At 45.1% G+C, this 27130-nt stretch overlaps 1 protein-coding gene and 1 pseudogene across 1 annotated transcript; both read right to left on the bottom strand.

Annotated features, from left to right (window-relative positions):
• Nucleotides 1-522: 522 nt before the first annotated feature.
• Nucleotides 523-25108, bottom strand: ACTG2 (actin gamma 2, smooth muscle). The gene is made up of 9 exons (XM_055400288.2): nt 24972-25108; nt 16227-16388; nt 15707-15835; nt 8384-8494; nt 8045-8129; nt 6213-6374; nt 5261-5452; nt 3091-3272; nt 523-744 (listed from the first exon to the last, which is right to left on the bottom strand). The coding sequence occupies exons 2-9, from the start codon at nt 16350-16352 to the stop codon at nt 601-603; spliced, it is 1131 nt and encodes a 376-aa protein (XP_055256263.1). The 5' UTR covers nt 16353-16388; nt 24972-25108; the 3' UTR covers nt 523-600.
• LOC129539565 (complex I assembly factor TMEM126B, mitochondrial pseudogene) lies at nt 11485-12988 on the bottom strand (annotated as a pseudogene).
• Nucleotides 25109-27130: the final 2022 nt, after the last annotated feature.

The following is a 27130-nucleotide window of genomic DNA, read 5'->3' as shown; positions in this document are numbered from 1 at the left end:
TAGTTTTTAGGGCAAAATGCAACTTAATCCTCAATGACAAAGGACCTCATAGAGATCTTAAGCCCACTATGACCATCCTTCACCTAAATTTAAATAATAATTGTGTTTCAACCACTCATATGTTTCATCCTATAAGTGCTGTGTTCCTCTTTTTGTTCACATTCTCTAGTGTTATCACCCTTGAGTAAAAGGACTTACACCTCTGAAAGCCCTTGTTTCTTAACCCTCCTGTCCCCAAGAGTCATGTAGTCCTCATTCTTACTGAAGTTCAAAGAAAAAGGAAACAAGTTGGTAGAATAAGCTCTAGGCTTTAGCATCAGATACACGTGAATTTTTAACCCTGGTTCTGTGTGATCTTCAGCAAGTTTGTAACTTCTCAGAGCGCAATTTCCTCACCTGTGATATGTAATAGCAGCACCTACCTCATAGAGTCATTGTGTGGACTAGAAATAAGGTGTGAAAAGCCCTTGGCACTGTGTGTGAGACACAGCCCACGAAAATAAAGAGCTCCACACAGAGAAGTACGGCTTGTAGGTTTTAATGTTTCATGATTGTTAACAGAGCACGCTCAAGGAGGTTCCCAGAGAATCTGTTCTGACTTTAGAAGCACTTCCTGTGGACAATGGAGGGCCCTGCCTCATCATACTCTGGCTTGCTGATCCACATCTGCTGGAAGGTGGAGAGAGAGGCCAGGATGGAGCCTCCGATCCAGACCGAGTACTTCCGCTCTGGGGGAGCAATAATCTGCAAAGAGCAAATGCGGTGAATCATGATCAGTTGCCAAGGTATAGGGAAGGTGGTCCTGGAATCATCTCATCATACTGCCAGAGTGCCCTGGGAAAGGACAGCCCCTGTGGTCAGAAAGGAACTAGGAGAAACCTTGTGGTAGATCAGACTATTGCTCAGATTGTCACCCTCCCTCCCACTTCATTCCCCTGCCCCTCCATGTGAAGAATGGGCTGGGCCCTGTCTGCTTTGGCCAATGGGATATCAGCAGACTTGACATAGTGGCTAGAAATGTGCTTCAGTCATGCAAGTGGCACACTCTCTTGTGTCTCTGTCATCTTCATGAGAAGAACTTCCCTTAAAGAGCTACTGGCCCTTTAGCCTAAGCCCCACAGTAAGAGATACGCCCCTGACCTGACTTGGCTAGACCTGCAGAACTGCGTAGCCAAACTTGACCCAAAACAAGTGACACCCAGCTGACCTGCAGATTCATGAACAATAAATGCTTATTGTTATGTGACCTGACATTTTACAGTTGCTGTTACCCAGCAATAGCTAACCAATACAAACATCTATAAGGGGAGTGCTGTTCTTTTCTTGCCTGGATGCATGGGCAGCTTGGGCTGGGATTCCTCCTTTCTGGAGAATAAGCCAGTCTACTCAATAGTTTCTTGAATCTGAGAAGTTCTCAGATTCACGCATGCCACTGGGATTCCTGAGCTTGGCCTTTAGAAATTCGTTGCCGTCAGACAACTTTGAACTTCACCTAAAAGTGGATCCAAAAGGACTATGACTCAACTAATTCCTGCTTCTGAAGGGACTAAGAATCCAATGCTAGAACAAGCCAGATGTGAAACAGATTTTTTTCTGGTCTCCTAAGAATCTCCCTACATATTTCCTAAATTGAAGAGATCATGGATTTACAGAATAAATAGGGTCTTTAGAAGTTATCTTTTTCACACAGATGAAAGTCACCCTGGGGCTCCTTTGACAGACACCTCAAGGACTGGCGCAGCCGCTAAAAGGTAAAGGATTTTATTGCTGGGCAGCTCTAGTTTTGAGCAAACTCTGGGCTGTCTTGGGCTGGAGGCCCTAAATCTCAGCCCAGTTTCCACCCTACTCTCTTCTTCCATATTCTGGAGCTTGCCTCGTCTTCCCCCAACATCTTGCTGTCCAGTTTGGCTGGGGAGTTTGTACATGCACACACCCTTGGGCACCTTTACTCACTTTCTTCCCCTGCCTGCAGTGCCCTTTCCCTTCCTCTGGTCTTATTTAAGCTGTTTTCCCATTAAGCATGTCTAATAATCAGATCTTAAACTCCTGAACAGCTAGCCATGTTATTAAACTCAGGGCATTGGCTCATAAATTGGGATATGCATCAAATCACTGGTGTCCGTTTGTCATTGTAGGTGATGGCGGTACCCCATATCTGTTGAACAGGAATCTGGGGGTGAGGCTAGGTTTGGTATCCTGACACATGGTCTTAGTAAAAACACCACTGCCCAAGGCCTGGCACAGTGCCCACCATACGGCCGGCCTCAATAAACAAGACTGCTCCAGTGGTTCCAAGTGAGAAGAGCTCGGAGGTGCTCACCTGTTTTCTGGTGGCCCACTATGCTTCCCTGGGCAGGGAGGCCTTTGTGAAAAAGGTTCTTAGAATACCAACATATAGAACACACTTCCTTAGCTCAGAGGCCAACTTTATCATGAGACTCTGTAACTTTCAACCTATTTGTTATTTCTATTTGGCGCCTATCTTTTTCTAACCCTGCTAGCAAAACAGTTCCTAGAAATCCTGAAAGGGTCTGTCTGACTGCTCGGGGACCAGAGGCTGGGGAGGGGTGGTAAGACAGGTGGGCTCCTGTGCTGAGGAGGCCTATGAGGTGAGAAGCAGTGTGGGAGGGCTGTGGCCGAGATGGGACAACAGGTCAGAGGTTATCCAGGAATCAAGGAATGTCTCTGTAGCCTGTCCTGCAGCCAACATTCTCTCTCTGGAACTTTCACCTTAAAAAGGTTTCCCAGGTCCTTTTTAAAGTTTAAAGATGGTGTGGTGTTGCCTCCTCCTTTTCTTTCCCTCTTTAACCTCCTCATTTCCTTCTCAACCCTTTCAATATTCTCTCCATTTCAAATTCATTTTACCTCCTTCTCATACAGTGTCCATGAGATTGTGCTTAAGCACCCAGGATAAATGTGTCTCCCGTTCAGGGTCCCAGGAACATACTCCCCCACAAGATGAAATCTGCCTCAGGCCAAGATAAAGGTGACCACCAAGCCGTAGGCCTAGCAGCCTGACTGGGACCTGTGTACCCAAGTACACAGGTCTTTGTACAAAGAATAGGACGAGGGGGCCAGGGTAGCACCCACCTTGATCTTCATGGTACTGGGGGCCAGTGCTGTGATCTCCTTCTGCATTCTGTCGGCAATGCCGGGGTACATGGTGGTACCCCCGGAGAGGACATTGTTGGCGTACAAATCCTTGCGGATGTCAATGTCACACTTCATGATGGAATTGTAGGTTGTTTCATGAATTCCAGCTGACTCCATGCCTAGTAGAGACCACAGTATCTGGTCAGGACCCACCATCCCACACCTACAGCTCCTCAGGTGACCCTTCTATCGGGACAGCTACCCTGCTTTGCCTCAATCACCTCCTGAATGGACTGTAAGTGGACTGTAAGATCAGACCCTCTAACTGGTGACTGCCCTGACTTGAGTTCCCTCTATTCTCAGTGATCATTCACACTGCTGCCTGATGAATATTTCTAGAGGGATGCTTCCATTGTATCACTTTTTTATACAACTTCATTGAGATATAATTCACAAACCATGATACTCACCCCTTTAAAGTATATAGTTTACTTTAAAGAGTTGTACAACCATCACCACAGTCTAATTTTGGAACATGTTTAGCATCCCCCAAATAAACTCCATACCCATTGGTAGACACTCTCCATTTTCCCCTTCTCCCCTTTCCCAGCCTTCAGTTCAGTTCAGTTCAGTTCAGTCGCTCAGTCGTGTTCGACTCTTTGCGACCCCATGAATCACAGCACGCCAGGCCTCCCTGTCCATCACCAACTCCCAGAGTTCACTCAAACTCATGTCCATCGAGTTGGTGATGCCATCCAGCCATCTCATTCTCTGTCGTCCCCGTCTCCTCCCACCCCCAATCCCTCCCAGCATCAGAGTCTTTTCCAGTGAGTCAACTCATCGCATGAGGTGGCCAAAGTATTGGAGTTTCAGCTTAGGCAACCACTAATCTATTTTCAATCTCTATAGATTTGCCTATTCTATTTCATATAAATGAAACCATACAATATTTGTTCTTTCTTGTCTGGCTCATTTCAGTTCAGTTCAGTTCAGTTCAGTCGCTCAGTTGTGTCCGACTCTTTGCGACACCATGAACTGCAGCATTTCATTTAGCATAATATTTGTAAGGTTCTTCCATGTTATAGTCGGTTATAGCCAAAAAATATCCCACTCTATGGACATAACAATCACATCATGTTTGCCTACTAGTTGACATCTAGCCACCTTTGTCTGCAACTGAGATCTTCCACCATAAAAGACCCTGCCTGCCAAAACAGTTCATGCCCACATACCTGAGTTTCCCCACCTCCAGGCTTTTTCCATGTGGTATTATTCCACACTGTAGACAGAGGAATCTTCCTAAAGTGAAATTCTGACTTCTCTACTCTTCTGGTTAAAGACTTCTAGGGGATTTGAAATTGCTGATATGATTAACACTCATGCTGTTTGTGTGACCCAGCAGCTCTCTTCAATTTCCTGTGTGTGAATGCGTGCACACGTGCACACACACACACACACTTCACCTATGATGTCCCAAATAGAATATGACGTGCACATATTCCGTGATTTTCATAAGCTTTCCATCTGCCTTGCATGGAACTCTCCACTTTGCACTCCTTCCATCCCCAGATACTGTAAGGTGATGCTCATTCTTCAAGGTTCTGTTCAAAGATTCAGCTTTATGAGAAGCCTTGCCTGATTTCTTAGACCTATAGCACTTTATCCAGTTTGCTATTTACCACCACATTGTATGTCAACATTTGTTAACAGGCCTTTCTCTTATATACTTCTCAAGATTATAGTTATCCTTGTATTAATTATTATCTTATTTAATCCCTATCTAGTAGGTACTATCTCGATTTCCACTTTGTAGATAAAAAACAGATTTGAAGAAGGTAACATGCCCAAGGTATAGTGCATGAAGGACCAGAATCAAGACTTAAAACCAGGTCTGACCCCCAAACCCACTCTGTTAACTCCTATAGATTTCAGACCCCGTGATCTAAATGGTGAGAATTCAGGAAGAGTTTCGTGTTTTCACCTCATTCTTAGTTTCGTGTTATATTCCCATCTCATTTTTCCTTTATTTTGGTTTCCTTACCCTTTTATTTAAACTTAGATTTTATCTAGTTGTATTGTTCATGTATTTTCAGCCCTTTCTGGAAAAATATGGGTGAGTATAAGCAATAAAGTGTGTGTGATTGGCAGAACTAAGGCAGAGCCTCACCAATGAACGAGGGCTGGAAGAGGGTCTCTGGGCAGCGGAAGCGCTCATTGCCAATGGTGATGACCTGCCCATCTGGCAGCTCGTAGCTCTTCTCCAGGGAGGAAGAGGAGGCGGCCGTGGCCATCTCATTCTCGAAGTCCAGGGCCACGTAGCACAGCTTTTCCTTGATGTCTCGCACAATTTCTCGCTCGGCTAGAAAGAGTAGAAATGAGAGAGAGTAGGTGCTCGGCTCTGCTAGTTTGGCTGTCCCATTTTGGTCTCCATGAAAACTTCCTTTTTCCTTGTCCTTTGGATTCAGTCTCAAGATTCGCTTGATTCTCAAGCAAAACTTTGCATGTACTTTTCATCTAGCTCTTATCACTCTGTCTTGACAAAGTTGCAGGCCTTCCTGAGGGCCTTGCAGGACACATTTCCCATCTAGATGGAGGCTTATATGCTGGGACTGTACAGAATCCAGGAAGGCCCCTACCTATAAACTCTTCCTGCCCTGGGGGCCATTTCCCCTTAGAAATTCAGACCTTAGTTATTTCATTTGTCCTCAGACCGTAAACACTTCTAGGTAATGAAATGCACCACCAGTCTTGCCACCATTCAGCCCCATAAAAACTAGCTCTGATCCTGTGGACGTGGACAGAGGTAGCCGGACCCTGGGGAGGGAGGGTGTGCTGTGAAAGCACAGTTAACAGAGGGTGAAGACAAGCACTTAGAATGAGTAGGTCTAAGCCTGGTACCCCTCCCCAGGGTGTCTCGGTTGGGAAACTTGTCCCTTGAAAAAGGCTCCCCTGACTGTCTGGTCTGGTCCAGGGCCCCAAACCTAGCTTATGGCCTCCCTATCTACCCTAAGAGAGTTTGAGGACACAGGGCCACTGACTTCTCGTTACTCATGAGAGTTTCTGGTCCTAGATCAGATTGGGTTCTGAGCTCAAGTCAAGTCCAGAAAGAGGATGGGTACCTGTGGTCACAAAGGAATAGCCTCTCTCTGTGAGGATCTTCATGAGGTAGTCCGTGAGGTCGCGGCCAGCCAGGTCAAGACGCATGATGGCATGAGGCAGTGCATAGCCCTCGTAGATAGGAACATTGTGGGTGACACCGTCCCCTGAATCCAGGACGATGCCTAAGGACAGAGGAGATAAGACCTATGAAACCCTTTATTTTTTCATCTGTTTCTTTCTGGGACCTGTCACCAAATGATCTTCAACAACCACATTTTTCTTTAGCAGCTGGAAAATTCACCCACTGTGAGCGTTATCAATCATATTTTTTTGTGTACGCCAATTTTGTGTACGTCAGTTTATTTTCCCAAATGAAACTGTAGGCTTCTGGAAGGCAAATGAAATATCTGCTCTTCTTATATTCCTTGAAACACTTTCACAAAAATGCATACTTGTCAATTGGCATCTAGGATGCACATTCTTTAAGTTAGAGTGAATAATTTGCATATCCTTCAGGCATCAAACTAACATATACGCTCATGCAATTAGAATGTTAGCACTTAAAGGACTATAAAAACCAGCTTGAAAAAAATGAACATTCTCTACTGATGAAACTTTTAGTAAACCATGAAAGGATACAAGTTTTCTCAACATGATAAGAAATCCCTCTTGATCCAACAGCCATATAATTGATGGGGAAAGATTACAATATTGTTACTATATTATTATTGTTTAATATTGTCCTGGATGTTCTAGCCAATGCAATATGACAAAAAATAGAAATAAGAGATATTATTATCAAAAGGAAAGAGGATCATCATTATTTGCAGATAAAGTGGTGTGTATGTTAGTCACTCAGTCGTGTCTGACTCCTTAAGATCCCATGGACTGTAGCCCATACTTAAAAGACCTAAGAGGGCCAACTGAGAAACCATTAGCGTTAATAAGATGTCTCAGTAAGGGGCAGATCCAAAATAAATATCCAGAGATCAGTAGCTTACTCTTATCCAAGGATGTTGGTCACAGCATAACTTATAATAAGCAAAAATTGGAGACAAGCTAAAGGTTCTGCATTAGAGAAATGGTAAAATCAATCAACCAATCATGGAAGCATCACACACAATGACTATCATGTGGCATGTGAACATGACGTTCACAGCACAAAACCAAGCGCAAAGCGCAGAGTACAAAACTGTGTGTACCTGCATTTCCCCGTCACTGTCCTTATCACGTGCAGTGAAATCATCCTTTGGTTCTTCTCTCCTCCACTAGACTGTGTTAGCTGCAAAATGGCTGATCTGCCTTGTTTCACAGTGTGTGCCCATGGCCTGCAGTGTTTGGCACATGGTATGAAGTATTGGAGAATATTTGAATGGATGAATAAATGGACAAATCAATGAATACGTGAATGACTGTTGAAAGATGTTTCTGTTTGAAAGAAGCTGTCAAGCCCTTATTAAAAATCACTTCCTTTTGAAGTTCCCTCTGTTTTCCGGAGTTTTCTATGCCAAGGCCACCTCATACTTATACATCCACCATCATAGATTCTGCCATTGCTGCTTCGTGAGCAGAAACATTCCAGTACTGTTGGAAAGTGTGCACAAGCTCCCGGACTAACTATTGTGATGGAAATGGCCCTTGCAGTCATGATTTGCTCATGTAAATTCTCTTCAGCTATACTGGTGGACTTGCACCTGTATTCTACCTGGGCTTCTCTCTGTTATCCCTCGCCCAGGTTTTCACTGGACTTTGGCTGTCCCTTTGATTCTTCTGAACCGGAGTCTCTCCAGGAGCCCAGTTTCCCCCTTCTTCCCCTCAAGTCAAAATGGGAACAGACGACAAGGCTACTTGCCTGTTGTGCGGCCAGAAGCATAGAGGGAGAGCACAGCTTGAATGGCGACGTACATGGCGGGGACATTGAAGGTCTCAAACATGATCTGAAAGAGCAATGGAGAACGGAGGACTATCAGAAATCACAGCTCTCTTGGCCCACAGAACGGTTGGTAATTTTATGAAGGTGGGGAACTGGGCCTGTTAACCCCGCTCCCACCTCCCGTGAGTTCTGGCGTGGACTGCACACACAGCAGGTCCTCAGAAAACTTTTTTGCATTGATGCATGGTTGGGAAAAAGAATCTGGCCAAGCGTCCATGTGTCTGGTACTCAGGTACTCAGGTCTTCCTGGCCTCTTACCTGGGTCATCTTCTCCCTGTTGGCCTTGGGATTCAGAGGGGCCTCCGTGAGCAGGGTGGGATGTTCCTCAGGGGCTACCCGCAGCTCATTGTAGAAGGAGTGGTGCCAGATCTGGTTGGGAGGAAACTCAGATGAGTCCAGCAGACTCAGTGGGCGGGAAAATTCCAACTGGCATGCCCGTACTGGGGGAGGATGGCTTGATGGTCTCAGAATAGACTGGATATGCAGAGGAGGCCCGTCAACACTAGGAATTTCTGATCGCTTTTTCAAGGGTATATTCCTTCTCATCAGGGCCCCAGACAGAATTCAGACCTAGGGCCAACATACTCAGTGTGTTGATTATTTCCATCTGACCCTGGCTCCTATTTACTCCACTCCCTTGTCTCCCCTGTGCCCCGAGGGACCAGATGCACTGCAGCTCTCTGGCTTCTGGCTGTGTTTGGCTGATGGAAGATACCAGCAAGGGGTTGCAGAGTGCAAGGAAGAAGGAGGGCAGGGTGCCCTCCTGGCCAAGCTGAGGTCTCCCTGAGCTTGGCTCCTATTGTGCGGCCCCTCTTCAGGCTCCAGCTCTAGTCTTGCCACCCCTGCCCTTCAGCCTTCCAGCTCTAAGAGCTTTCCCTGTTGCTGGTACTCGGGTGTCTCTGCCTCTCTTTCTGGTTCCCTAACCTGCTCACACCTCTGTAAGTAGTCCTTCCTTAAATTAATTCAGAATCCCAGCTGAGTGTATACTGTCTCCTGTTGAAGTCTGACAGATATGCATGAACTGTCACTGTCTATTATTGACCAGGCTGTTCTTCAGAGCAGGGTTTCTCAGCCTCAGCACTTTAACGTTTTAGGTCAATAATTCTTCATCGTGGGGCCTTCATTGTGTGCATTACAGGATGTTTAGCAGCATCCTTGGCTTCCACCCACTAGATGCCAGAAGCACCTCTCCTGTTGTGAGGAGCACAAATGTCTCCAGAAGTTGCCAGATGCCCCTGGGAGGCAAAATTATCCTGGGTGAGAATCATTGCTTTAGATGAAGCTAGTTCTTTTTTTTACTTCTATACGTGTGCTGTGCTGAGTTGCTCAGTCATGTCTGACTCTTTGTGACCCCATGGACTGTAGCCCACCAGCTCCTCTGTCCATGGGGATTCTCCAGGCAAGAATAGTGGAGTGGGTTGCCATGCCCTCCTCCAGGTAATCTTCCCAAACCAGGGATTGAGCTGAGGTCTCCTGCATTGCAGGCAGATTCTTTACCATCTGAGCCACCAAGGAAGCCTAGTAGTTTACTTCTACATATTCAATATTTAATAGTTCAGTTCAGTTCAGTTGCTCAGTCGTGTCCGACTCTCCGCGACCCCATGAATCACAGCACGCCAGGCCTCCCTGTCCATCACCAACTCCCGGAGTTCACTCAAACTCATGTCCACAGAGTCGGTGATGCCATCCTGCCATCTCATTCTCTGTCGTCCCCTTCTCCTCCCGCCCCCAACCTCTCCCAGCATCAGAGTCTTTTCCAGTGAGTCAACTCGTCGCATGAGGTGGCCAAAGTATTGCAGTTTCAGCTTTAGCATCAGTCCTTCCAATGAACACCCAGGATTGATCTCCTTTAGAATGGACTGGTTGGATCTCCTTGCAGTACAAGGGACTCTCAAGAGTCTTCTCCAACACCACAGTTCAAAAGCATCAATTCTTCGGCGATCAGCTTTCTTCACAGTCCAACTCTCACATCCATACATGACCACGGGAAAAACCATAGCCTTGACTAGATGGACCTTTGTTGGCAAAGTAATGTCTCTGCTTTTTAATATACTATCTAGGTTGGTCATAACTTTCCTTCCAAGGAGTAAGCATCTTTTAATTTCACGCTGCAATCAGCATCTGCAGTGATTCGTGCCCTGTAACTATTAAATTTTGGGGCTCCAAAATTTAATAGTTACAGGGCACAATATTAGATTCTGAAAACATTGCATGGTAGTTTTAGAGGAATTTACTTCTTCCCACTGTGTCCAGTTCCCTCTGAGTGATCCAGACAGCAAACAAGAGCCTTTATTTCAGAGGGATTCAGCAAAGAGTGGTAGGGACACAGGGCTTGGATTTCCTCAGAGGTAGGGCACAGAGTCCTTCGTGTCCATTGTACCCGTATATTTATGGGCCTCCAGTTTTGTGCTAGGATAGTGCTGAATGTAACCTTAGTTTCCAAGTCTAGAGTGGAGAAAAGCAGTCAAAAAAGACAAAATGCAAAGACACATTCATATTCAAGTGAAGGAAGAGGCAAGAGAAGTTCATTTTCCAGGAGATCTGAGAGAGCCCTGAAGGCAAAGGAAGGTCTCCAGAGACTGAGAAGGACACCTGAGGCAGAGCAAACGGCACAGACAGAGGCCGCAGGCTATCAAGGTGTCACAGGAGACAGAAGGAGACCGCAATTAGGCTTAATGAGGTGATGTCAGTGTTTCCTCAAATGTGGCCTCAATTGTGTGGGGATAATTGCTATAGGTGCAGCTTCCCAGGCTGTATCCCAGGCCCATAAATCAGAATCTTTTTTGGGTGTTGGGCCCAACCATCTGCACTTCATTTTATTTCATTTTCAAAAGCTTTTATAAAGTAATTTGAAGTTTAAGTTATAAAGTCCTTTAAAAGTTAAAGATGTTGACAATTTTTAAATTAGGAAAATATCTATAAGAGGAATAAAAATTTCCCGTATTTCCATCACTTACTAATAAAAAGTTAACACTTTGACTTTTTTCTCTCCCTAATCTTTCATCTTTATGTATTTTCAAATTTATTACTATTATAATTTATTCACTTCATATGCTTTCATTTATTTATTACTTACTATGATTGCACTTCTGTGTTCAATTTTGTTTCCTATCACTTTTCAGTTAATATAAATAAATAATTTTCTTTTTCATAGTAAATATTTATTTTTAATAAATTGAATTAAAAATTATTTTAATGCTTATACAACAGTTGATCATATCTCATCACCATCATATATTTAATCACATTGCTTTTGCCTTGATTTTTTTTAAGATCTTGTGAAAACTATCTTTGTACCTATTACATTTTCTTTTTTCTATTCAGGATGTTTTCCAAAAAAAAAAAGTTCTAAGAGGGGCTCCACATGCAATTATGACTAATGCATACTGCTGTACGGCAGAGACCAGCACAGCACCGCAAAGCAAGCATTCTGCAACAACAACAACAAATTGTCCATCTAGAATTACTTTCAACTCTTTCAGCAGTGCTTGAGTCCTTATCATAAAAATAAGTTCATTCATCTGATTGAGTATCCATTCATTCTTTGGTTAATCCTCACGTACAGTTTTCTCAAATGTACTTTCAAATATTGCATAATGCTGAAAACCATGAAATATCCCAAAGACTGTCTGAAAAGTGAGAGGAATCACTATTGCTTTTATTTCTCTTTGACAAGGCAGCAGCCAATAAAATAAAACCCTTCCTTTTGGTGGCAATGAAACAGTATACTTGACTGCCAGACCTCTATTTTTATAAAAAGCCAAAGCAGTGGGGTATAAAACACCACATGCCATGCCAATCAGTGAACTTCTCAGAACACAATTTTTCTGGCTTGTATTCCCTAAATACAAAGCATCTGTTATAAGAAGTCTGTAAGAAACTATGGTGGACAAAAATGGAAGTATAGTTAATGATGTATGTGTCTTCAAAGCATCATGTTTAACCTTGAAGCAATGCCTAAAAATGAAGTTTCCCAATACTCCAATTGTTGTTCGAAAGGTCACTGTTCCATATATAGAAGTCTTTTCTTTTCTAAAGTATTCAAATTTTTTTCTATGATTTCAGTGACCATTGGTTTTCTGAATTTTGTATCTCCTAAAGAAGGACTGGACTGATCATGTGTATATGTTGGCATCTTGAGGTCCTTGCATGCTTCCCCAGCTCCCACCAGTACCACACCTGAAGCCCTCAGGTCAGCTCCAGCCTCATGCCTGAGCGCTGCCATCTTGGTGACTGCTGGAAAATGTTTTGATTTCTATTACTCACAGAGAGGCTAATTTTGTCTTTACTTCAGAATAAGAAATTGCCTATTTCACCCCATCTGCAATCAGTGTTCTCACTCTTAAAATATGAAATAATTTGACAGATAAAAATAACACCTAGCTGTTTTACTCTGAATTTTTAAATAAAACTTTAATTTTTCAAATAATTTTCAGATTTTCAACTTTTAATCACTTATATTTGGCCAGTTGTCTGGTCATGTCCCTTGATTATTTGTCTGGTGGAGACTTCGTGTTTTTAATTATCAATTTACATTTGTTGTTTATATTAACCCTCTATTACACTAGTTGTGAAATTTATTTGCAATCTGTTGTTTGACTTTTAAATTTGGTTTTATTTTTCACATACTAGATATTATGATTTTTAAGAAATCACATTTGCTATTCTTTCTATGACTTCTTTCACCAGAAATTTGACACTCATACTTACTATATTGTATTTTTATCAGAAATGTTTTTATATTTAGCTTTTATATTCAACTAATGTGTTTGATGAAATTGTATGAGGTAAGGGCCATAAACAGATTCCCTGCCCCCCAAATAATGAATCAGTTGTCACAGAATAATTCACTGAATAATCCTTTTTTCCCCTCTGGTCTTAGAAGTTACATTTACTATGTATTTCTTTTTTACCTCTGTACTGGCACCAGATTGTTTTAAATTGTATAACTTTATATCTTAATATTCAGATATAGCAAGTTTTCTGTCAGTTTTCCTTATTCATAATAGTCTCATAAATTTTGTTTTATTTCTCCATACTTTATGATTATCTTGCATAATTAAAGCTTGTGATATTTTTAGTCAAACTCAAGGAAGCAGAAAGTAAAAATGGAGTTACCAGGAGCTGGGGAGAGGGGAAAGGGAGGTGCTCTTGGTCAAGGCTCATTAAGTGTCAGTTATGCAAGATGAGTAAACCTGGAGATCTAATAATATATTAGCATAGTGACTAGAGGTAACAGTACTGTCCTTAAAATTTGCTAAGAGGGTAAATCCTAAGTGTTCTCACTACAAGGAAAAAAAACAAACTGAGGTAGTAGATATGTTATCAGTTTGAATATGGTGACTGATACATAATGTATATACATTATCAAATTATCAAATTGTACACCTTAAATATATACAATTTTTTAAATTGTGAGATTTTTATTAGAATGGCAATGAGGGCTTCCCTGATATCTCAGTTGGTAAAGAATCCACCTGCAATGCAGGAGACCCCAGTTCAACTCCTGGGTCAGGAAGATCCACTGGAGAAGGGATAGTCCACTCCAGTATTCTTGGACTTCCCTGGTGGCTCAGCTGGTAAAGAATCTGCCTGCAATGTGGGAGACCTGGGTTCGAGGCCTGGGTTGGGAAGATCCCCTGGAGAAGGGAAAGGCTACCCACTCCAGTATTCTGGCCTGGAGAATCCCATGGACAGAGGAGCCCAAGTTTGTCCTCACCTATTGAATGTAAGTGCCAGAGTTTAAACTAGATGTACTTCACTTCAAATCCATGGTCTTCCTGCTCTTCAAATTCCAGGGAATTCTAGATGAATGAGACATGGTTCTTCCCCTCCCCTGCCCCAAAGGTTTACTGAGAGAGAATTAACATACCACACTATATAAGTTTGTGGCTCAGCTGGTAAAGAATCCACCTGCAATGCAGGAGACCTGGGTTCAATCCCTGGGTTGGGAAGATTCCCTGGAGAAGGAAAAGGCTACCCACTCCAATAGTCTGGCTTGGAGAATTCCATGGACTGTACAGTCCATGGGGTTGCAAAAAGTCAGACACAACTGAGCAACTTTCACTTTACTTTTAATGAGCCTATAAATTAACTTGAAAAAAACTTGACAGCTTTATCCTATTCAGTTTTTCTTTTAAGGTATGTAATGTATTTTTAGGAGTTTCTTTAAAGAGTTCATATTATTATTGTGAATAAAAATTTTGTCTGTTGTTTTTAAATTAGATATTATTAGACATACACAAGTAATATGTGCCATGTATTGAGCATTAAGTATACTCCGTGCTTTGGGATTATACTATTTGCCTAATTTGACCTTCAAAGCAACCTAGTGAAGAAAGTATTTTTATTTCCACAAATAAGGAAGCTGAGGTTTAGAGGGAGTTTTTGCTCCCAGATCTCCCTGCCTCTGGTTCCAGTGTCTGTGCTTTTAACCGCCCCACAGAGCGGAGCAAAATTCAATTGCATTTGTTATCTGTTTATCTCTCATTCGGAGTGACTGAATTTAAGGTTTAGAGAAAAGTGTATGTGAAGCACAGATTTCAAATCAGCTTTCTTTATTCCCAGCTGCAAGACTGCAGCTGCTCAATAAGCCCTCTGTTACATTTCAAAAGACAGTCATTGCAGAAACAAGAATTCTCAGACAACTGTCAGTGGAATTTATCAAAAGAATATTAGAAATATTGTACACCAACTATACTTCAAGTTAAAAAGAATATTAAAAGGCTCATTAGCATTTTGCACATGATTTTGTTGAACACAAACTACTATTTAAAAATTACCCCCATATCTTCCTTTTCTAGATATTTTATTTTCATATATCATTCACAGGTGGTTTTGTTCCTGATATTAATATTTCCTAGGTATCTAGTGAAAGACTGATTTTTTTGTTTGTTTGTTTTGGCCACACCACATGGCATGCAGGATCTTAGTTCCCAGACCAGGGACGGAACCCCCGTTCCCTGTGGTGGAAGCGTGGAGTCCCTGGACCCCTTCTCCTATTTTCTGACATGAAAAAAAGCTTCTCGAAACCAGTAGCGATTCTTACTTAAAATTTTCACTAGAGAAGTATCATAGTAGTACAGCATCAATGTACCTATCTGAGGTCATGACAGGGAAAATAAAGAGGAAAAGTTATTCACCGTTTTGGAGGGGACCGTGCATTTTAAAGAAGGTCAAGCACTGGGCTGGAATGAAAGCTGCAGGAAAGGATAAAACTGGGACTTGGGCTGGACCAGGTCCTCAGATGCCAGACACGGAGTTAGGAACCTAGTGCTGGTCAGTGAGGAGCTACTGAAGAGTCAAAGGAGGCAAGTGACATGATTTTGTCTGTTTTTAGAAAGACAAGCTTTGCAGCAGCGCAGAGAATGAATTAGGCAATTGAGACAGGAGACAGAGAAATCAGTCGGGAAGCCATTGGAATCCTCCAGTGAGAGATGTTGGCAGCTTAGGCTGGGGAATGCCCAGGGGGGAGGACAGGAGGGAAAGAAAGATGTGAGAAACATCGTAGAGGAAGAGTTGACAGGGCAGAAGGCCTTGATGATATCAAATGAGCACAGTGCAGGAGGGGTCCACCAATACCTTCTCCATGTCGTCCCAGTTAGTGATGATGCCGTGTTCAATGGGGTATTTGAGAGTGAGGATCCCGCGCTTGCTCTGAGCTTCGTCCCCCACATAGCTGTCTTTCTGGCCCATTCCCACCATCACACCCTGCAATGCAAAAGAGAAGGAAGGAGAACGGAATTGGCTGAGGGTTCCACTCGGAGGGGTTCAGGCACTGGAGAGTCTCTGAAGAAGGATAAAGACAAGAAGAATGTCCTTTTTTCCCACTGGAAACCAGACTGAAGGAGACGGGTGAGGCAGATGCTGATGAGTGGGGAAATAATGGGAGAGAAGAGGGATGATTTCTTGTGGGCGTGTCTCCCTTCTCTGCCCTAAAACAATGGCATTTTCTGAGAGACCAGGGCTCATCCATACACTTCTCACTCTTACTTTACTCAAAACACACACACACAGCTCAAAACACACAGCTCCCTGTAGATGCCACAATGCCGTGCTTCTTCCCAGGAACTCAAAGCCTTGGGTCCACATGAGCACGTACCTGGTGACGAGGGCGACCCACAATGGAAGGAAAGACGGCGCGGGGGGCGTCATCTCCCGCGAAGCCAGCTTTGCACAGGCCAGAGCCGTTGTCACACACGAGCGCAGTGGTCTCTTCTTCACACATGGTGAGTGTGGCCGAGTGAACCAGGGGCTGGAGCACCTAGGGAATTGGGGAGAAGAGAGGTAGTTGGCCACTTCTCAAAATCATGTTGGAGACGATCTTCTCGGCTTTGGGGTCTGACCCCATCGGCAACTAGGACCTAATTCCAGAGGGATAGGCAAGGACCCAGCCCTGCACTTTGGCATTTGGGCCTCTTCCTCTACCCTGCTGTTTTGGGCTCAACTGTGTATCCCCCAATTTCTGTGTTGAAGTCTAACCCTAGTGCCTCAGAATGTATCTGTATTTGGGGACAAAGCTCTTAAAGAGATAATTAAGAGTGAAACGAGGTCATTAATCTATTATGACTGGTACCAAATATGCCTAATTCAATAGAATGGGTATCTTTACAAGAGAAAATTTAAACACAGAGACACACAGAGGAAAACCATGTAAAGACACAGCGAGAAGACAGTCATCTACAAGCGAAGGAGAGAGGCCTCAGGAGAAACCGGCCCTGCTGACACCTTGACCTCGGACTTCTAACCTCCAGAACTGTGAAAAAATAAAATTTCCCTTGCTAAGCCAGTCTGTGATACTTCATTATGGCAGCCCTCACAAACAAATCCACCTGCCTCTTAAAGACCTGAAATGATACAAAGTGTTAATCCAATGGAAACTCTCTAAAGACTTGAAGTTTAGAAAAGAAATAGAAAAAACTTTCAATAAACATAATTAAGGGTTATCATTTACTATATAAAAGAACTCTTATAAATCAATAAGAAAAAAGTAAATAGCCCAAAAGGAAAAAAAATACCAACAACATCTATGAAATAGATAATTGACAGAAAAGGAAATGCACATACCCAACAATTATCTGAAAAGGTGATCAATCTCATTAGTCATCGGGAAATGCAAATGAAATAAGACCATTTTCACCCATCTCATTGTTAAGATTCAAAGTTTTATCATAGGTGTTGACAAAGTTGTGGGAACACTGGCGTTCGTTAATCAGAAAAACACATCAATGCACAATCTGGTACTGCCTAAATGTCCCTTGTGGAATGTTGTACTGAGGTTAAGGGAAGGGACAGGCAGATCGACATGGACTAATGTGGACAAGTTTCTAAACCATTCTGCTGAGTGAACAAAGCAAGTTGCAGGATAGAAGGCCCAGCATAAAAAATCTGTGAGTTTTTTTTAAAGCACAAAAAACTATTGTGCATTTTCCATAATTTTCTTTTTGTGGATGTGAACACATAGCAAAAAGTTCAAGAAAAAAAAAAAAAACTAAGGCTGATCATAGCAGTTACCTGGAGGTGGGAAGGGGACTGGGAGGAGAAGTGCCGTAATGTTTTAATTTTTAACAAGGAGACTGTGTCCATGTACAATTTATAATTAAAATCAGCCATATCATTAAGAAAAAAGAGATGAAGCAGTTCTAGGTGAAATGTACAATCCTAAGGATAGAAGCCACTGGAGGACAAGGAAAGCAAGAGAATTCTTGATGGGACTCACTGCCCCTGTTGCTTCAGATGGAAAAAAAAAACAGAGAAGTCCTTCCTCCAGTGCTGATATCTGAATTGGGATGGCTGCAAACTGACTAGGGAATTAATTTTTCTAACATCTGTTGCAGGTTTTCTTCTTTTTGAGTGACCCAACAAATTCTTGACCCTTGTGACAAAAGAGCAGTAGCAGCAGTCTAGGAGATGGTGTGCAGATCGCTGTCTGGCTGGTAAGCCCCCGGCGGGAGGTGGAGAGAGTCTCAGCTGAGGGGGACGGGAGTCCAGAGAAGAGAGGCACACGGCATGGAAAGAGAAGGTGGCTGCGGAGCCCACCAAGCTTCGTTCCGAACACGCAGCAGGAGGGGAGGAAGAGGGCTGCCGCAGACAGCTGGGACGCCGGTGCCCGTGCGACCTTCTGTGGAAGGGGGACAGCAAAGACCACGACCAGAGTAAAGGGGAAGAGCCACAGGCCTGAGAAAGCCAAAGACTGCCTGGAGACTGAGCAAAAGCTTGTGCACACCATTTTCCGGCTGAAAGGAAGCCCTTCCTGTTACGTTCAGAGCAGTGTGTACACGCGGGGAGAGGCCACCGGGACGTCTGGAATCCAACTCTGCTTGTCCTTGCTGACCCTCATGATCCCCTTGGCCATGGAGAGCAAGTCCCAGCTTTCTCACTCAGCCCACAAGGCCCAACAAGGTCTGGCCCCTGCTGTGTCCCCAGACTCACCTCCTGTCTCGCTCCCCTCCTTGGCCTTCTCACTGTGGCTATGTGGAGTTTCTTTCCATCCTCCGAACTGTGTCATCTCCTGTCCCTTCTGGACCTTTCGATGCAGGGTCTGGAACACCCTTCCCCCAACCTGTTTACTACTCTGACTCCCATCACCTGTCAGGCTTCTGTATCAACATTGCATTTTCAGTCTTTTTGGCCCACCAGTCTCAGTGGCATAGAACAAACACTGGTGAGATGATATCAAGGTCTGAGATGTGATGGAGATTGAAGGGAAGTGCCTAGTTGCTCAGAACCTACTGTTGCCAATGGGGAAGAGATAGGGAGTTTGAGATCAACATGTATACAATGCTGTACTGCAAACAGATAACCAACAACATCCTACTGTACAGCACAGGGAACTCTGTTCAACATTATGTGGCAGCCTGGATCAGAGGGGAGTTTAGGGAAGAATGGATACATGTATATGTATGACTGAGTCCCTTTGCTGTCTACCTGAAGCTATCACAACATTGTTAATTGGCAATACTCCAATATAAAATAAAAAGTTTTTTAAAAATTTAAAGAAAAAGTACCTAGTTGTTCAAAACAATGCTGTCTCTGGTCTGGACATCTTCGGGATTGCAGAGAGGTTCCCTAACCTACCATGTTGGAACCATGGAGAAATGGAGAAATGTCAGGAGACGGAGGTGGCAAAAGTTCCAGTGTTCAAAAAGGGAAACAAGGCAGATGTCTAAAACCTCAGGTAATCTTGATATCCAAATTAGGTGGGTTTCCAGAAGTCACTATTAAAGAAAGCATTATTAAAGAAGCAGTGATTTCTTACAACTGACTAGGCTTATAACTCACTGTTTACCAACAACAAATGGCCTCCTTTTGTCCCCAGGACTCCCCAGCTGGAAATGAAGGAGAAGGTGGGAGAAATTAAGCTTAATTTGATCTTGGCATCTGACAAGTTTTCCTCTGACATCACTATTGATAAAGCCATGTGGGCCAAACAATAAAACAGTTAGGCATATTTATAGCTACCTGAGTTAATGTCCCTGAAAGGTCAGTAATTGATAGATCACTGTCAACCTGGAGGCAACGATATACCTCAGAACTCCACTCTTGGTCCTTTCTCATGTTTTATATTTGAACTGGATGAAAATATAGAGTACATGCTGATCATATGTCCAGAAAAAACACATATGTTGGCTGGAAGGATCAAAATCTAAGATGATCTCACAAAGCAGAGAAAAACAAGTTAAATTCACTAGGATTAAATTTAACAGGATAAATATGAGGTTGTGAAGGTGAGTCTGAATAGCAAACTGTGGAAGTTCTTGTTCAGCCTCTGTGAGAAGGATCTGGGGTCTTGTGGACAGTCAGCAGTGTTCTGGAGCCAGGATAAAAGCTGATCCCACCTTCAGCCTGAAAGCTGTGTCTGCTCCTTAGGACTACACTTGCCAGCAGAGGTATGGGGAGGTGAGCTCCCGTTCACAGCTGACAAGGCAAACAGGACTACCTTTCTGAAGGAGAATTCAAAGATACTTATCAAAAGTCTTAAAAAATGCACGTCTTTTCAAAAATACACTTCTAGCAATTTATCCTTGAAAGTGAAAGTGGAAGTTGCTTAGTTGTGTCTGACTCTTTGAGATCCCGTGGACTATACAGTCCATGGGATTCTCCAGGCCAGAATACTGAAATGGATAGCCTTTCCCTTCTCCAGGGGATCTTCCCAATCCAGGGATTGAACCCAGGTCTCCCACATTCTGGGCAGATTCTTTACCAGCTGAGCCACCAGGGAAGCCCTTTTATCCTTGGGTGAGTGTAAAGATTTGACCAACTTTAATGCCAAAAAAAGTTATTGAATAATAAATAAAATGTTTGTAAACTAGTTGCCAGAAACCTTCCTATGATAGAGAGAGCAAAATATGTACTGCCATGGAAAAGGTGCAGGCTGTCTTGTTAGGTGAAACACAGTATATTCTGTGTTTGGATTTTTGGTAAAAGTGCATCTTTAATTTTTAAAAACTGAACTTTCAACATATTATCTATTTAATCCTCACAGAAGCCCTGAGTGATGATATTTTTAGTTCCAACTTATAGATAAGGAAACCAAATCTCAGAAAAGTGAAAGGACTTAGCTCTCAGGCTGCTCACTGGGAGAGGCAGGGTTGGCCTCAGCCCATGAGGCTTCAAAGCCTGGGCTTGCCCCTTCCCCACCACCTCAGTGAAACCCACACAACTTCTCCATGTTTGGTGTTTTTGCTTCTGCCTCTCTGTCTCCCTCGCAGTGCTGGCAGCAAAAGTCCTAAAACGAAAGGGTCAGTGTTCTTTTCTCTCTCGGAGCATTTGAGCCCCTCCCATGCCACGACAAGATCTAGATTTGTGCTGACAGCCCCCATGCCGGTGTGCAGCACATAGTAGGCGCTCAGTAAACGTCAGATGACAATCCCACCACCTGCCTGGGCTCCGCCGTGACAGTATATTCTGCCCCTGAGGGCTGAACTCCCAGTTCCCACAGTCCCAGGCAGCTCGGTCACATGATTTAGAACCACGAAGGGATAGTCTTCTTCACAAGCTGGTCACAGAGTGCTGGGTTTCCTGGTTCTAGCAGGTGGCCCACCTTGAGGAGAAAACAACCTCCAAAGGTGGCCAAGAAGCAAAGCTGCACCTCTGTGACTATCTCCCTCTGGGGTCCCCTCTCTCGTGTGACCTGTAGTTCAAGCCGGTCTGGCTTTTCAGTGAACCCTACTGTCTCCCCCTGAAGTTCTGCAATCACAGGAAGAAAGAGTATTGGACTTCATTTCCCAGCAGCTGAGACAAGCCAGAGTGACTTCAAGCTGTCAGCCGTGCCATTCTGCAGCACTTGAGGTGGATTCAGATCTGCCTTTTTTGAAGTTGGAACCAAATGAGAAGTGAGGGGGATGAGGCAGGGGGAGGGCAGCTGGTGGCGGGGGCCCTCTGGGGGAAGGCTTGGACCCTGGAGCCAACCTCTCCTGGAAGGACTCTGCTGGGGGAAATTCTAAACCTCACTTAGCCGCTTGCTGGTAATTTGTGGCTAGACTCGAGCGTGTCAGCTGAACCAGAGCCAACGTCACTGTGGTTTCCTGGGTCACGATCACTTTGCACTCGCAGAAAACCCAAGCACACTGTTCTGGCCCTTTCAGCACGTACTACATCTGGGCTTCATTGAGGATTTCAGAGAGTTAGAAACACAGCTCCCCACTCCTCCCCAAAAAGTGGCCCAAACCCAAAGACATAATGAGTGCAAAGGATGTGCTTCACCCACACACGCCCCTGGCCACCCCCAAGCAAATGGCAGAGCTGGGCGCGAGCTCCCCACCCTCACTCTGAAGGCTTGGTTTCAGAGTTCTCTGCCGCCCTCTTTTCTTGTCTCTCCTCCCTTCAGGTGCCCCTTCCCATGGCTCAGTCCCACGGCTCCCTCTCTGGCCTTCAGTTTCCTCAACTATAACATGGAAATGGTGACATCTATCTCCCGGGATAATGGATCAAATGAAATAATGGAAATGAAGTGCTTTATAAATTGCAAATCAGGGTCAGCAAACTACTACGCTGAGGTCTACAAACTACAACACCTGTTTTTGTGAGACCCTTGAACTAAGAATGGTTTTGATATTTTTTAATGATTACAAAAAAGTCAAAGAATAAGATTCTAATACCCAAGAAAATTATATGAAATCAAACAATAAATAAAGTTCTACTGGAACACAGCCACTCCCATTTAGTTACATACTGTCCATGGCTGCTCCAGTACAATGGCAGAGTTGAGTAGTTGTGAGAGAGACCTTCAGACTCACAAAGCCTAAAATATTTACTATTTTGTTCTCGACAGAAAAAGTTTCCCAATCCCTGTTGTAAAGGACTGAAAAAATAGTAATTCTTGTTATCTCTCTTATCTTCTCCATAAGAATTTGCTCTCAGGATGAAGTCTGCCACACTGGAAGGAGATGAAAGCTCTGCTTCACCGATCAATGATTATTGAAAGGAAGGTTGAATTTATGCCAGTTCCCAAAGGCATTTTCATTTTAGTGAAAAGTTTGAGTCCTAAAAGGAAAGCCTCTCAAATATAGTGAGATCTCAAATAATAGTTGAGGAAATAGATTGGAGTGAGAGCTTCAATTGACAGCTAAGCAGCTACCTATTATAATCTGCAAACGCATATATCCATACAATGACTGCATGAGGAAAACTCCTATGGTGGAAAATTCTAGCGGCACCTCTTAACTTCAGGGTACCTTGATTTGGTTAATACACACTAATTAAATTAAAAATGTCTTCTTGCTAGTAACCTTTCTGGTCCTCAGGAATCTGCCATTTGGACTTGCTGTTCTGGCTTTTATCCTGGCCACTCTCTCCCCCTGCTCAGATCTAGACCTGACCCCTCTCCTGAGCCCCATGGCCCTGGCACCTCAACTCCATCTCTGAGACTGACATCCTCATCACTGTCCTCTGATTGGATTGGCCCCTCAGAGACTCATACCCCCCACCCAGGATGAGCCCAGTTCCCAGATCCTCCCTTCTCCTTCCCCTCCAACCCTCAGGCCTTTTACTTCTGCATCCATTTACCAGCTGGGACCAGTGCACTGCTGTAGTGCTCTTGCCCTGTTCTACTCCACTCCCCACACAGCTGTCCGAGCAGTCCTTTCAGGGGCAGACCTCTTGCTGTTACCATTCTGTGATGCCCCATTGCCCAGTCCTTTAGTTTAGTGTAGAAAGCCCTAGTAATCTGGCCCCGCCTTCTCCTCTGACCTTAGAACTCCCTGCTTCCTGCCTTGAAATCTATATTCAGTGCAGCTGAGCCACTTAAACAATCCAAAGACTATGTGTCCTCTGTCCTGGGCCTATCCCGACTTAAGGACCCGGGTTAGGTACCCCCTTCTTCCGGGAAGCCTTCCCTGATAACTTCTGGGCTGTGTGAGGGGCTCCTGAGCTTTGCCACCTTCATACATTTATCTTTTCCACGGTTCTCATTTGTCTCTCCTAGTGATTGCAGAACCCTACTCTGTCTTAAGGAGCAGGGACGATGCCTGCTTACATAACAAGTGTGCAAGAAATGTTGCCAGATGAGCAAAGGGAAAGAGGAAAGAAACCTAGCTTCAAGGTCATGGTGTCATATTGCCCATCCTGGTTTCCCAGGTGTGACATATAATATCTGCTCGTTAGATTTCCTCTAGTTCCTCTCCATCTCTGTCGCAGGAATCTCTGTCTTTCTGCAGCCCAAGGGCTAACCTCAAACTCTAAACCCATTCAAATAGTAAAAGCAAGAGCTTAAAGCCTCCCTGTGTAAAGTGTGGTCCCAGACCAGCCACCTCAGCCTCACCTGGGAGCTTATTAGGAGTGGAAATTATCAGCTCCCACCCCAGAATACTGAGTCAGAATCTGGGGAAAGGCAGTCTGTTTTAGCAAGTTGTCCAGGTGATATTTAATGTCTGAGCACTCAGGGCCAGGCCCTGACAGTGTTGAGCTGGGAACTTTCTACGAATATTATCTCATTTAATCCTCACAACAGCACTGCCAGGGAGATGGTATTACTTCCATCGCTGGGTGGTCTGTCTCCAAGGGCTGCACCACTACACTGGCCAGCTGTAAAGAGATGTTAGCAGAGTCTGATCGCAAAAGTGGACACAGCTCCTTGGTCTATTTTCCTCTTAATTATTTATGCTCATGTCTATGTGTGTGTGTCGCTGGGGCAGGACAACGACATTGGTGGTGGTCTCGCAGCTGAGTGAGGGTCTTAACTTCTCCAGGCCTCAGTGTCTTCATCGGAGAATGAATTATTAATAGATGGTTCCACTTCCCTCCAGCCCTAAAATCACATGATGCCCCGGGACACCTACCCCACCCTACTCCTAATTTGTTGCATCCTCCAATGACCCTGGAGCCTTCAAGACTGAGAAAACTCTTAGCCAAGCATGAATCAGAAGTCAGAGAGACAAGAGATGGTCTGAAGAAAATACCCATCCCCAGCAAGACATCTCACAGACACAAGGGCTATGACTGGTTTGGATTTAAATGCACCGGGAAGTCATTTCTCTGAAAAGCATCTGCTCCCCTACACAACCTCCCAGACATTCTGAGCCTTGACAAAGAACATGGGTACAGACCCCACTGGCCCTGGTGAGCAGTGAGAAAAGAGAGCGCGCAGGTAACATATCCCACCCAGCACCTGGTTAAGAGGGCAGGGAGCCGTGTTCTGTGCTGCCCTTGCCCTAGGATGCCCCATGGCCAGAAATGCCTTCTACTGGCAGGCAGCAGTGTGCTTGCAGGCACCACTGCACACCAAGGGCCTTGACGTGTGACCTAGGCCAGCGTCACCAAAGCCAGGCCAATCTGAAGGCGCCTCCTGCACCCAGGGGACCAGGCGGCCCCAAAAAGACAGAGACAGCAGAAGCTGCATAGTACTCACCGAGTGTAGGAGAGGTCCTTCTCCCAGTGACTGAGGGCTGGAGTGTCTTTGGCATAAATACCAGAGCAATATAAAACCCCAGAGGCGGATCTTCTTTAAACAGAGTCCCTAAAAAGGCCAGCTGACGGTGTGTTAGCAATATTACCATATAAGGTGGTTTTTTCAATAAATCGGCCTTGGGGGTGGGGAGGGTGGAAAAGGGGGTTGGGTAGAGGGAATTATCATTTGAAAAATGTATGCAAAAGGACTCCAGAGGCAGCAGCCTCGGTGCTGGCGGATTTGTTCCTTTTATGCTGCACTTGCATAAACAAAACTCACACCAGGCCTTATAAGCTGCCCAGAGTGAGGCCAGATGGAGCTCTGCTCCTGGAGAGAGAACCATACCAAGAATGGCAGTGGGCCGCCTCCCTCCACACCTCCCTACTCAGGCCCTGCTGCCCGCCACCCCAGAGCAGTGTCCCCAAAATGGATGCAATTGTGCCTGGTCTGGTGCAAGCCCAGGTCAGCTGAAAACCAGACGGAAATTCCATCGACACCTGGAAAAGCAATCCCAAGTACTCTGCTCACCTGTTGCCCCTCACACATGCTCCTAACCCCTGGGTTGAGTCACCTGCGGGCCCAGAACAGCATAAGCCTCTTCTGAAACCTCTGTCTCCTTTCCTGATTCCCTCTGCCAGTCCCTGGACCTTGGGAATACAGCCCAAAGTAGCTGCCTTGTTGTGGAGGGACACCCAACAAGACCCACTCCACCTAACAAGGTCCGCAAGCTGGTAGACCTGTCCACAGTCCTGGGCTTCCTGCTCTTCTCACGTCCTCTTCCTGAGCAGCCGCTTCATTTCCAAGCTTGCAGCTAGAGCTCTGTGGCAATTACTCTCCCCACCATAGTCCACAGTCCCAATGCCTCATGCCCGACCCACACTAAAAGTACCGACTGCCAGTTGGACGTCCCTGCCCCGACGACCCTCCATGTTGCTGTGACAACTGGGCTCCCTACCTCAGAGTCCTTCCTCTCAGTCCTCTAAGCCAGTAACTCTGAGTCAGTCTAAATGCCTCGCCCTCCCTCACGCCCACACCCACCCAGGCATCTTTCTGGTGCCCCTTCCCCTCAGAAATGCTCTGCCTCTTCCCTGCCACCCCCGTGGGCCCCCACCCTGCTTCAGGCTCTGGTCCTGCTCGGCACAGCTTCCTGACTGGGCTTCCTGACTCCACCCCACCTTAAAACCCAGCAGTTCCTCGAGTGTGGTCCCCAGGCTGACTGGAAGGCAGCGACTGCGTGACCTGGGCCGTGTTAGAAATGCAGACCCTCGGGTTTCACCCAGCAGGACTGAATCAGAAACACTGGGGATATGGCTCTGTGTTTCACAAACCTCTTCCCTCCCACCCAGACGTCCAGGGTTCCTACCTTGTCCCCAGAAGAAATATGCGTTGCACATTTTCTGCTTACGTTGTCCTGGGCCCCTAGGTGACTCAGCCCGAAGTTAGGGGCTTGTGTGAGGGGCAGCAGGGGAGGAGGGCACACGGGATTGTTTTCCTGGGTGTGGACGTCACTTCCCTTTGGCTTTTAGCTGACGTGGGCTTGCACCAGACCAGGCACAACTGCATCCATTTTGGAGATCCTGCGTGGAGGTCCCAGTGGTTTGGGGGTCCTGGCACAATGACTGGTATAGGTCTGTACCGCTCATTAATTAAGGACTGAGGCGGGCAGAGGTGTGGGTAAGGAGTGGCCACTGCTGAGAGGACCCAGAGGAAAGACTAGGAAAGGCTTTGCATGGAGACTTGGGATTGTCCCCTGCATAGAAGGGACACTGTAGCGATCATGAAGCATACTTACTTATCTTTGACCACTGGCCTGAGTGCTTAACACCAGGTCTAAATTCTAGGCCCCCCGAGAAGATTCCCTGAGACTTTCGGGTCCCTGGAAAAGCCCTCATGTGGCTGGTGGGGCATGAGGGTGGCAGATGAGGTGGGCGCTGTCCAGCACGAACACAGTGCTGCCAGTCCCGACTGGGGCGCAGCTATGCTCCAGCTCCAGGTCTGCACTCCCCTTTAGTCTCCCTCCCTGGGCAGGGACAGCGGCGTGAGTCTCCTCTGACTGGATCACGGACCTAATAGGGGCATTTTCTTTCTTCACAGCATCAGGGTCGGCTCCGTCCTCTTCT

This window comes from Moschus berezovskii, chromosome 11 (genome assembly GCF_049115385.1).
Source record: "Moschus berezovskii isolate FMDL1 chromosome 11, NW_MosBer_1.0, whole genome shotgun sequence".
Lineage (NCBI taxonomy): Eukaryota > Metazoa > Chordata > Mammalia > Artiodactyla > Moschidae > Moschus > Moschus berezovskii.
This window is presented reverse-complemented; position numbering and strand designations above follow the sequence as displayed.